The 12,899-nt window shown below is 35.7% G+C and overlaps 1 protein-coding gene across 1 annotated transcript in view; it reads right to left on the bottom strand.

Moving 5' to 3' along the window:
* Positions 1–12,899, bottom strand: part of ESYT2 (extended synaptotagmin-like protein 2) — a gene marked incomplete at its 5' end in the record, with an annotated part of 54,142 nt that overhangs the window by 17,544 nt on the left and 23,699 nt on the right. Inside the window, 7 exons of the mRNA XM_009574741.1 lie at positions 1,698–1,793; positions 2,304–2,393; positions 3,074–3,122; positions 4,444–4,526; positions 4,943–5,119; positions 5,729–5,849; positions 10,630–10,685. Coding sequence (XP_009573036.1) covers positions 1,698–1,793; positions 2,304–2,393; positions 3,074–3,122; positions 4,444–4,526; positions 4,943–5,119; positions 5,729–5,849; positions 10,630–10,685 — 672 coding nt within the window. The remainder of the gene's footprint in view (positions 1–1,697; positions 1,794–2,303; positions 2,394–3,073; positions 3,123–4,443; positions 4,527–4,942; positions 5,120–5,728; positions 5,850–10,629; positions 10,686–12,899) is intronic.

Raw genomic sequence — 12,899 nt, 5'->3', positions numbered from 1 at the left:
TGTACTGTAGACAGAACATCAGACACAGCAATAAGAAATTTGGGATCCTGTTCCCAAATTTCCTAACTGGTCAGCTTTGTCCAAGGAACTTCCACTTTCCATGCCCTGCAGTTGAGAGATCTACTGATTAGAAGTACTGATTAAGACATTGAAATTAAAATATTGCCCCCAAAAGTAGGTAGAAGTGAAGACTTGCAGCCTAACCTTTCTGAAAGAGGGAGACAATGTTACAGAATGTTTAAAACAAGGAAAAAAGGGAAAAAAAGAAACTTATGACAAAGCCTCTGAGTATTTGCTGGAGAAGTTAATTTAAAACAGAGAAGCAGAGTTGTACAGAAAAAAATTGGAAATTGTGGATGAGAGAACTTTAAACTATTCATTTTAAGTAAGAGGATCTAGTGTATTTTAACAAATATATTAAACTTGTAACAGTTTGAGTAAAATCCAGTAGTCAAACAAGAAAATACAGAAATGGGTTCAATTTAATCTAGTGCACAAAACAGATGGCCTACAGACTTTTTCTGTGTATTGCAGCATTCTGAAATTACTGTTAAGCACACAATAATTCTATTCTATTTCTGCTTACTCTATACTAGAGTAATTCTACTCTTTTTACTGCTAAGTTACAGAATTGCCCTGAATTCAATACAGTGAGGTTAAAAAGATAATGCAGGGCTTTATTCCAGATGAGCTACATCTTTTTAGCCTTTAAAATAACCTATAAATATTACTTCCAAACACTGCTCTATACACCCTGGAACAGACATGAAATCACTAGTCAGTGAGGTAAATTGTTTAGGCTACTAAGCTTTCATTTGTTACCACTCTGTTTGATGCAGCATTTTAACTTAAATTTAAGATGAGTGGACAAATTTGCAAAACGCATGCAAAAAAATCTGAGGCTTGAAAACTTCATTCTGTGATTAGTATTTTAGTCATCACTTCCAGAATTTCTCATCTAATAGCAATGCTGAAAAACAGCAAAACTCAGTGTTGTGCTTCACATATCTATTTATGATAGGGTGTACTTTATGACTGCTATCATTTACAACCAGGAACAGTACTTTACTAACCTGAAATAAACTACAAAACAGTCTGTGCTTGTCATAAACAAGCTATATCACAGTCCTATAGTATAAACCATATGACAGAACCATTCATTTTTTTGGTTTTATGTTTTGCACAAGCAAATAGACAATACTCCAAATGACAACCTGACAGAAATCTCATACAGTATTCTGCCACTGTAACATCAACTGTACAATATTAATTTCATGATGAGGACTTCAGCACCTTCAAATCTACCACAGATACCCAAAACCAAAGCAAGTAAGTTTACCTGAACTCAAGGAAGTGGGCCTTTTCCCAATTAGTTCCTTAAAATTCCTCATGCTAATCCCATACTATTTATGGAAAACATTGTGTAATAAAAACATGCAGCCTTTCAAGTCCAGGAAAGGAGCATTCTTTAAAGAAAAATCACACTGATAGGAGTAATGTTTTATTAAATATATATCTATAACACTATACTACTAGAAATGTGGACCTTACATTACATGTTTTGAAACGAGAGAAAGTATAGAAAACGTGGCATAATGTGTGTTAGTAAAGCAATGTGCCATACTACCAAGCAAGACATGCTGGAAGTACGCAAGAGATGCCCATGACAAAATGGTATCCATCAGAATATAACTTACAGGCAGGTTTCTTGCTGAGTCCAAATAGAGAATAAGCAATGCAGAAGAAAGCCCATCATTGGCTTGGTCTTTATCAGCTCTAATGCTTGTTAGCACCTACACCAAAAACATACTGTAAGCCTGAAAAATATTTTAAAAACATCTCCCAAAACGCAAACATTCACAAATGCACGCTATGAAGCATAAGAAGTAAGTTTTCAAGACTCATATACATATTTCAAACCCATTTTTATGGAAATTTCCATAAAATTTCCTAATGGTTTTTTTTTTAGACTGGACAGATTATAGTATCATATCCAGCTTTATCTCCCAGGCTAATGAAATGTTAGCTGATATTCTCAAACCATAACAACAAGAGAAAAGAAGAGGACAACAAAAGCATTTTAAAATCCCATGCCACAAGAGTATATTGACATTATGACTGGTTTCAGATTTCTAAAGACAAACAGCTCGGAAGAAAGTTACAGGTTTATCCAAATTCACAACAGCTAGAGGAGTAAATTACTTACATACTTAACAAAAAAAAAACCCCAAAAAACCACCACACAACAAAAATCACCCCACAACAATTAAGATTAGGATAAAAGTAATGTGTTCCTTTAATACCTTGTCTAGATTTTCAGCAGTTGGCATCAATGTGAGCCATTCCAGTTTCAAATGCAATTTTCCTTTGGACACTTCATCCAAAGTAAACCACTAAAAGTTAAGCAAAGTTATGTGAAATAACCTGACACCAAATAAAAATACATGATTGCAGTTCAGGCTCTTCAGGACATATAGGAAATGCTAAACTCTCTCTACTAGAAATCTCGTAGAGGTGAAGTCTGCATAACGTGAAAAGATCTGATTCATTGTTTAAAATGTCCTATTTCACACTAAATATTACAATACAGAATAACAAAAACAGCCATGCATGCCTCTATGTTATATAGTAAAAGCATTTTTAAAATATCAAGAGAATTCTTTAAGTTCTGTAAAGATGTTCTGGAAATACAAACCCTGCACAGCATTACTATAAAATCTCTCTTACATATAGGACAAAAATTAGTCTGCTAAGTCTAATAACAGTTAAACCAGGCAATTAACTATTCTCCTGCAAGAAAAAGCTCTCACCAAATATTTAAGTTACTGGTTTTTGCATTTACATACTAGTAATCTTAAAACCCCAAGACAGAAGAAGAATGGCATTATTCTTTGGATTTCACCAATTCAGATAACCCTTAAACCAATGTACTGATCATCAGGGAATCTATTTCTATAACATTAAGGTTATTCATGCACATACAGGAACTATGCCCAGGAAAAAAATAATAATACAAGAACAACTACATATACAACAGATGGGTTTTTTAAACCAAAACTTATTGAACACTTACCTCATCTAGAAGACGCTCCTTTTCAACTTCAATTAAATCTATCATCAAACTAGAAAAAAGAAAAGAAAAAAAGAAAAAAATCAGTATTTTAGCCAAGAAGCAAAAATTCAATACAGAACTCAACCCCCATCCTGCACTTGCTGAGTATCCAGGCTTCCACTGAGATCAAAAGAACAAATACTATTCTTTTAGCCCCTAAGAGAAGAAGAAGTAGGGAATGAAATGGCTGAACGAAGATGAATGCAGGATAACAGAAAATATGCCTATACTAGAGCCCATTTTGTAGCTACAAGGGCAACTGGCACAATATGGCTCACATACATATGACCAAACTCTCAAAACAGTGACCACATCCAAGCTACCCACTGGAAATAGCCCCTGGACATATGCTATGACCAAATTCATGCTTTGGCATTGTCCGGCAGAGTGCTAGTTCACACAAGCTAAAAATGTACCGGGAATCTGCTAAAAATTAAACAGGGCAGACAACTGCATGCCAGTGCATGAACATTTGTCGTGGCTTTGTATTTTATTAGTACTGATGTACACATTATGCCACTTTCCCCCCCCACCACTTCAGTGTAAGATTAGGGAAGTGTAAAGAAAAGAAGCCTTTGTACTACCTACTTCTTTACTTTAATGAGAAGAGAAGTAGGTACTGTTGCTCCTGTTAAGAGAGAAGGAGCTGGAAAGATAAGGGAGTTCTACTCTGTATGGAAAGCAACAATGGGAAGCTCCAAAACTCTGCAAGAAATAAAGGTGACAAATTACTGGAGAAAGAAGCTGACTAAAACCCTGAAATGTTTATGGGTAAACACTAAAGGTAGGCCTATGGAATCTAAGAGTGAGTAACGTTTGCGAAAGCATTACAGCAAATTTTTTTCTTTAACCAAATAGTTAAGATCAGCTCTTAGAGAAAAATAAACCGTGAGCTAGCCATTTAAAAACTATGAAGATGAAGAAGATACACAGTTATAAAGCTGTATTAACTTTTCCTGAAGAAATAATTAAGACTTAGTGCTAGCTTACGAACATTAAAGCAGGCAGGGTACAATTCCAAAAAAATAAGAAAAAACCAACCCTTTTTTTTTCCTCTGGGTACCCACAATACTCACCTTATTTTTTAAAAAATATATAAACATAGAGATGTGTATATACACACACAAGCACGTTTTTATATACATATATTTACATATATGAAGTAATTAGAGAACTACTTACTACCACCATTTTGAAAAGATAATTAATTTATACATATAATAATATAGCAGAACTAGAACTGCAATAAAATGCAAAAAGAAAAAAAAAGATTACATCAAAATATTTCATCTCTTTTCAATACCTACAAGCATATTCTCCATAACATTTACCTTCCCAGGAAGTCATCTTTATCTGGATCTTCATCAAAGAGCTCAATCTCTAGCTCCTGTCCTGGATGTTCATATACTAAGGCCTGGAAGTACAGTAAGACGCCATAGTCAATGGTGAAACTAACTAGCTTTGTAAAATGGCATAGTAACAGTAAAACACTGAACTGCAGTGCCTTTGTGTATTAAAACATATCAACAAGCAAATGCTTTAAAAAAGATGCAATTTAATAAGTAGAGCAAGTATAAGAGCTTTTCAGATGCTATTTGCTAATGTTGGCTTTAAGAGACCAGACTGCTTTTTAGAATTACTGATGCTTAGTCTAGACAAAAGTAATGTATACATCAATGGAGAATTTCTGTTTTGTTACAGAACTTTGGGCTTTTAGAGGGAGACATCAAGAAGCATCTCGAGGAAGTCCCCAGAGTAGATTCTTTAACAAAGGAAACTTTAGAAGACAACTGTACAGAACGCACAACAAGGTATTTTTATTGATTATACCTCATAAACTTCATTCCATTTTGGATTGAGATTTTCTTTGATGACCTTGCTTTGGAAAATCTGGTTGCCCACACGGATGATTCCATAAGGATCTGACTTTCCTTTGACAATCCCTTTTAGGTAAGTATCTTTCCCCTCCAAGTCCTGAGCTTCAATAAAGTGTATTCTTAGAACACCCTGAAAAAGGAAAAGATGAGTTTAAGTAGTAATCTGAAAGCCTTCATGTCATCACAATTTATGCAATATCTGTTTTATAATTTCCATTGCGATTTCCTTAACATGAAACTTAGTTTGGACACACTGTAAATGGAGGGATATCAATGATGATCCACATACACAGCAGACCTAGCATTCAAGAGATTCCTGAAAACTGTCATCAACAATCAGAAACATGCCAGTTACATCAAGAAATGCCATGCTACTGGAAGTAAGTAGCAGTAAGTAGTAACAACTTTCAAGTGAAGAGCACTAACAATGATTTGCAGTGATAATATAAAACACGTGCTACTTAATTTATAGTCTGTACAGTTGAACTATATTTTAACAAGTAATATGCTTAAGATTCTAGCAAAACAAAAAAGTCCTTCTTGGCGTTATTATGAAACATTAACTCCACAGAAATTATTTACAAATTAAATCAATTATTTTAAGTGACTGGATTCACAATAACTTGTACTACTGCAATAACTACATTTAGAAATTCACACAGATGTGCGTATCTTTAACAGTTACTGCTAAAGAAAAAACTAAATGCCAAATCATTAGTATTAATAGAAACATACTTACCTTTGGTATAGGAAACCGCAACTGAGCAATCTGCACTTCACTGACAAGGGGGACTGTAATTCTATTTGGAAGGACCAGGTAGTTGGATATTATATCCAATATTATTGTATCTGATAACCCACTGTTGGAGAAAATAATCCTCAGTTACTTCATGAAAATTAAACACATGTTATGTCACATTAATATACTCCTTTTGGTGCTTAACAATCTAAATGGAGAAAACATTTGCCTTTTGGGGGGGGAGGGCGTAGAAGACACATCTGTTTTTTAAACACTTTTTTTTAAATAACGAATTCTTGCCAAAATGGCCACCAGGTGGAAGCAGCTGACACTGAATAGCAGAAACCACAGAGATGAATATAAAGTTCTCATTTCCCTGCCACCGCCAAGTTCCCCCCTCACCCCCACCTTTTAAAGCCACCCAGTGTAAAAGGCTGTTGCATAAGTTTTCTTGCCTGCATCGCATATAACCAAGCAGATGCTAACTGTTAATCTACTTTTGTATTTCAATAATGATTTAACTGTCCCTGAAAGTTTGGCTAACCATTCCTGTATTGTTACGAAACAAGTTGTCCTCTTGAGCTGGGAGGACTGTCATTTAAAACAGAAACACAAAGAAAACATGCTCATGGCTGAGTAAAATATAGCCTAGGGAAGCAAAACAGGTTTTGTTCTGGCAAAAAGGGAGTGGCAGTGCAATCACGTTGGTAATGAATCATTTAAAAACCCAACCCCATAGCCCCCACAAACACAGAAAAGAAAAAGATTTCCTAAGCTACAAATTCACCCCGTTTGGGTCTGAACTAACAACAAATTAGTACGTTTTCAGACCAACACCATTAGTTACAGACGTTGCCTACACTGACAAAAGAGCTGCTTCAGGCATGAATGATTTCTCCTCCTAAATACGCTTTATGATTATCCTTTTACAGTCTTTATGATATTATGATGCAGATAATGTTTGATTACTTCGAACATTTTTCAGATGAGCACTTATTTGTAATCACCTTGTGAAGTTTTTCTAAGATTGAATCTGCAGTTGGGAGTAGCTCTGACTCAGCAGCTAGCATATTTATAAAAACACAAAAGCTGCAGTGAAATGTAATATATATTACATCTTCGTTCAGGAAGAAAATTTTGTGGTGAGCAATAAACATATTATGGTAGAGATGGGTAACAGAATTAACCCATTAAATACAATCTGGCCCATTTCAAATTCACATTGGTCTTTCATGCCAGAGATTTGCAACCTGTATAGCCTGCATCCCCTTGGCTGCCCACTTTCACTGTAAATCCAGATGAACTATGATACATGATAGAACATGGCTGACTTTTTCATGGCATCCAGTACAATAGGAACAGAAGAAACTCAACGCTGCATCAAGATCAATGAACAGGTCTGTGCAGACCTCTGTTTATTCTCTGAAAGAAGCAACAGTGGACAATGTTAAGAGAAAATGCTCAGAGGAAAAGTTTCCTCTTAACTTCTGTGAGTTAATTCACATCTGCCCTAAAGAGGAGTCTTCATTCCCCTTCCTTTCTTGCAGAGCTTATCCAATCATATTTACAAAGATTTTCATTCTACATGAACACTGAACCCTACAAATTTAGTTTCAGTAATTCTTAAGACAGCTACTACAAGAAGATAATTATGTTATTTGAAAATAAATAGCTTCCTTTAGTCATCATTGTGACACATGTTGCTTTTCAAACTTTTTCAGTTCCGTTTTGCTAAACATCAAGTTTTCAACTTATGTATGCTAAACTTTCCCTAAAATGAGCCAAAAAAAATAGAACCAATTATTTTGTTAGAGTTGACTTAAAAATTTAAGATAAACATCTCAAACAGTCTTAACATTAAAAGGAAGAAAAAATAAAAAGCTGAGGTAATGGTAACTACACAAGCAACAATCACACTTTTCAAAATACAAGTCTGATGACAAATCTCCAGCAGAGAGATCAGATAAGTTTGTTTTGTTCATGCTTTTGTTAGTGTCCCTACCTGGCAAGAAGAGAAGGCTCTGCCTTTATGCTCAGTAAAGTGCATGCCTTAAGAACAGATGATTAATGGAGAAAACTAATTGACCTAGGTCAGAGAAAGCGAATGAGCAGTGCAAGAGGCAATGGTATCAGAGCTGCCTTGAAAGAAAGGTTATCGTGCTCTTCTCTAGTTTTTAGTTAAGATCACATACATTATGAAATAAGCTACAGGCATAAATAAACCTATCCTAGACTAGCAAAAGGTTCAGAGATTGATTAATGTTCAAATGGAGCTACAGGAGATCTCCTTAAATAAGAGAAAGAAACAGCCTGAAGCACAACAGAGCCCAGTCACTTGGAGGATTAGCAATCCTTTATGCTAGGACCAAACCCCAAACCTGTGATTCCAAAGGTCAGTCTCACAATTTTATCCCAACATAAATGCTTGAATTTCACTAAAACATCTGAGAAATTAATATGAAAAATGAACCAGCATTAATGGAATTTCACAGAATTTTACACAGAGAAACTGGACTCAGAGGAGGTAGCAGATACTCAGTCTTTAAAAACAGGGAGCTGAAAAAGAATACCGAAGGTCGTAACTAAGTAATGAATTAAATGAATTCTAAAACAACATGACACTTTCAAGCTGTTTAAAACTTATCTAACCAAATATTAGCCAACTGGGATGCTCCCAGCTGGAAAGTATTCTTCGTGAATACAAAGCAAAAATTACAATCTTTTTTATTATTTTATTACTTAAACTAAAAGGTCTGATCTATGAGATCAGATACAGAGACAAATCACTGATCAAGCAACAGAGAAAGATGTATCTATTTAAACTCTTATGTTGATGCATCATCAATAAGCAGCTTCTTAAGATCATAAAACTCTTAAGTCATTGATACTAAGTCAATTATTTTTTCAAAAAAATGAGAGAAGTGTGAAATACTTCAGATAGTTTATTATAGTAAATGTCTTCAAAAGCTCAATTTCATTGCAAAAAAATAATTGGCAGTTACCTACTCTGTTGTATTGCTCTCTATTTAGCTCTACTTAATTTTTAGCGACAAAATAAGCAGCTATGTATTTTCCCTGCATCGTCTGTATTCATACTGCAGAGACAGCACATCTCTCTCTGCATAGAGTATTTTTACTACATCTCAAGCAACCATAACAGAATTCATCTTCCCATCATCCACATCCTCTCCTGACATCACTTGAGTATTCTCACAGCCTGCTCCTCCTCACATAGAGATTTTAATTCCACTCCTCCGTAAGCTATACTAATGATGGAATATGAATTACTTTTGTGTCCTTCTCCTTGTGAAGTCATATATGAAGAGCAATAGAAGTTGTTAATAGCTGACAGGGAAGCTTCCAGCAGCAAATGCAAAAATTCATTTAGCAGAAGACATTTGCAAACAGAGTACAAGTAAGTAGTTTAGTGTGCAGCAACATCTGTAGGACAAAAAGGGTACCTGTGGTGGCAGCAATCTCTTGTTCATCATTGTTCATAACAACTACAGTATGTTAAGCTATCATACCAAAATATACAATCTATCTATACAAATAAGAAAAACAAGCACTGAAGAAATCTCTTGGCAAGGCAGAGCATGAGTCACCTTAGTTACAGTTACTATAGAAACTATACCACATCTAGATGGCTCCATTATATGCATATGTGGCCAAGCTTGGTTACTCTGGAAACCATAAACTTGAGATACTTAGCAAGACTTTGTTTACATTTGAGGTTTTGTGTTTGCAGTCAGGAAAACATCTAGCATGATATTAATCTCAGGAGCCTAGTAAGCCTAAGTACTAAACGTAAATTTATTAGTGTTATATCAAAATAGCAAATTATTACTCAGGAGCTGTACTTTGGAAGCCATTTTCTCACTCATCAAGAAAACCTCTTTCCTCAGAGGCAGTCTTAAGCAGGCTTGAAACAGAAGCAATTCTTGCAGCCATTAACCTACTTAATGCAAGTTCTAATTTCAAACTGTTCAACTGGGATTCCATGCAATGGTTTCACATGTCTAAGTAAAGCAAAAACCGTTTCAGTCACGCACTAAAGGATTAATTTAATACCTAAATTCAAACTCCTGTTTTTAAACAATAAAAAATAATTCTGGAGTCAGCCAACTCTTGACAGTAAAAGGGCTAGTCACAAAATCCAAGTGTGTATCAGACCCACCATTATCCCCTTAGACATTGTCTCAATATTAAAAAGCCCCTGGGTAACTATTACAATTTGATAATTATTAATATATTCATGGATTTAACCTGCAATGATTCAAAACAGCTTGGTTTTCACCTCTGCTTCTGCTTTTTTCTTTGGGGTTTTATCATGTACTGTTCTGAAAAGCTCTAAATAAGCCAAGTATTTTTTCTAGTTATATATGGTCAATATTTTTGCTAGTCCATTTGATCTTCGCATAATACACTGAAAACTTTAAAAGTAAGTACTTGAAGAGATTAGAAAGTTTATTTAATTTGATTACTGTCTTAAGGTATTTCTAACTACTTTTACACAAGCAACTAGAGATGTATCAACATACAAAAACGTAAGCCAAGATGGCATGAAAAATAAGGCTTTTTGTCTTTCTGCTATCCTAGGAGATGGCAGATAGGAAACACACAAGATTCTGGAAATCTGGAAAGGCTGAGAACACTAAAAAAAAAAGATTAAAAATTATCTTTCAAAATGTTTTTAACAAGACCTACTAGGTATACTTCTGATGTACTTTCATATGTAGTGAAATCACTACCTTCTGCATATTGAGCAATTTCATATAATTCTAAATTAAGAGATAACTGCTCACAGTCATTTAACCTAGAATTATTTAGCTGATGGTCTTCAGATTTTCTGGGGTGTATTGGGGTGGAGGAATATCAAACACTGCTTCACATATACTCACTTCAGTCCTGGAACATCCAGAAGATTGGTCAGTCCAGTCCAGTTAATTTCCAAAAGCTGTGGATTACAGAGAAAAGAGAGAGGGACAAAAAAAGAAAAAAAGAAAAGCAACTTAAAATTCACAACACTGAATAAATAAACCTTATCACTATAGATTCTGATCACTGAAGGGTTAATAACCAGTTTCCAGGATTTTCTTAAACAGAAAACCAAAACCTCTTCCATGCTAAAAATCTTTTGCCATGGTTTTTAAAAGAGAGTTATAAAAACAACTCACCATCCTCTTACACACACCTCCACACATACATACAAATACACACACGCACACCCCAATATACACTTGTACATAATATCTACTACATACAACCAACATCAAATAATGAAATGTGGTCCTATTTTCTGGAGAAATATTTTAATATTCACCATAGAATTGTTATAGATGAACAGTCACCAACATGACTTTGCAAAGCAGAATAAACTGATGAAGAATCCCATTTGAGACCAGGAAAATGAGAGATCAAGAAGACGTGACCAACGGAAAGAATGAAGGATTGGGATTGAGAAGGTGGAAGGAGGATGTGACAACAGCTTGCAAACACAGAGAAGGCTGTTTTCAATGACAAGGAGACAAATTCATTCTACCACTGATGCAGTAAAGAAGAAAGGTATTAACAGGATTAAGTATCGAAGTGAGAAAAATCCTCAGAAATAATTAATAACTCATTGCTAGATCATACATACTTCCTCCACTGAAAATCTTTACAGAATATTAGACATACAAATGCTATAAAGATACATTATTCTGTTTCAGGGCTGCTAGCATTAACAACTAATTTCTAATGTCCTTTTCAATCCTATAATCTTCTCATTCTAGATAACAAAACTAATAGAACCGAGTTTCCTTATCCCCCTTCTCAGTAAAAACTTTTTATTAACTCCATAGAAGTTAATTGAATATAAGCAACAAACAAATCCAAACCCATCCAACTACCACCATGCTTCCAAATCCAAATAACCCAATCTAAGAAAACCTGCATGGAAAAAATTAAAAGGATTTTGAGATTCCTCAGTTAAGAAACTAATTGTGATGGTTCAGTTAAATGCTGAATCTCTACAAGAACCTATGTTGCATCTTTCCACAAACAGGCAAGAAGAATCACCCTATATTCATTTTCTACTAACAAAACCCACCACATTCCATTCTTTATAAAGGATCTATTAATACTTTAATTAGTGATTTCCTCTGTGAATACTTTGACTAAAGATAACACATAATACATTTACTTACATAAGGAGCACTGTTACTTAATATACTTTTGTAATGGTGGCCAAACATTTCAACGTTATCTATGAAGCACCTAGCCTACCTGTAACAAACAATTAAGCAGAAAAAAATCATTATCCTTTCTTCAGCGGAAAAGGTAGTAAGATTTAATAACTGAATATTCCAAAACAAAAGGCAAGACGTATCATGGGATGTACTGCAAGAATCTACACAAGCCAGAAACATGCCCTTGCCACAAAGGCGGCTAATGCTATCCTGGGCTGCATTAGGCAAAGCATTGCCAGCAGGCCAAGGAAGGTGATCCTTCCCCTCTACTCAGCCCTGGTGAGGCCACACCTGGAGTGCTGGGTCCAGTTCTGCGCTCCTCAGCATATGGACATACTGGAGAGAGTCCAACAAAGAGCCATGAAGATGATTAAGCGACTGAGGCATCTGTCCTATAAGAAAAGGCTGAGAGAGCTGGGGCTGTTTAGCCTGGAGAAGAGAAGGCTCGGAGAGATCTTATTAATGTCTATAAATACCTGAAGGGAGGGTGCAAAGAACAGAGTGCCAGGCTCTTCTCAATGGTGCCCACGGGCAGGACTAGAGGCAATGGGCACAAACTGAAACACAGGAGGTTCTCTGAAAATCAGGAAACACTTTTTTACTGTGAGGGTGACTGAGCGCTGGAGCACATTGCCCAGAGAGGTTGTGGAGTCCCCATCCTTGGAGATATTCAAAAGTCATCCAGACATAATACTGGGCCATCAGCTCTAGGTGGCCCTGCTTGAGGAAGGGGGTTGGACCAGATGACTTCCAGAGGTCCCTGCCAACCTCAACTATTCTATGAGTCCGTGAACATATATGGAGTGACTACATCAGTGGACATTGGAAGGGCTACTGATGCCGTCTATCTGGACCTCTGTAAGGCCTTTGACACGGTCCCCCACAACATCCTTCTCTCTAAACTGGAGAAGTATGGATTTGATGGGTGGACTGTCCAGTGG

Source organism: Fulmarus glacialis, unplaced genomic scaffold (genome assembly GCF_000690835.1).
Source record: "Fulmarus glacialis isolate BGI_N327 unplaced genomic scaffold, ASM69083v1 scaffold15763, whole genome shotgun sequence".
Classification (NCBI taxonomy): Eukaryota; Metazoa; Chordata; class Aves; order Procellariiformes; family Procellariidae; genus Fulmarus; species Fulmarus glacialis.
The sequence above is the reverse complement of the archived record's forward strand: the minus strand, read 5'-3'. Positions and strand labels throughout refer to the sequence as shown.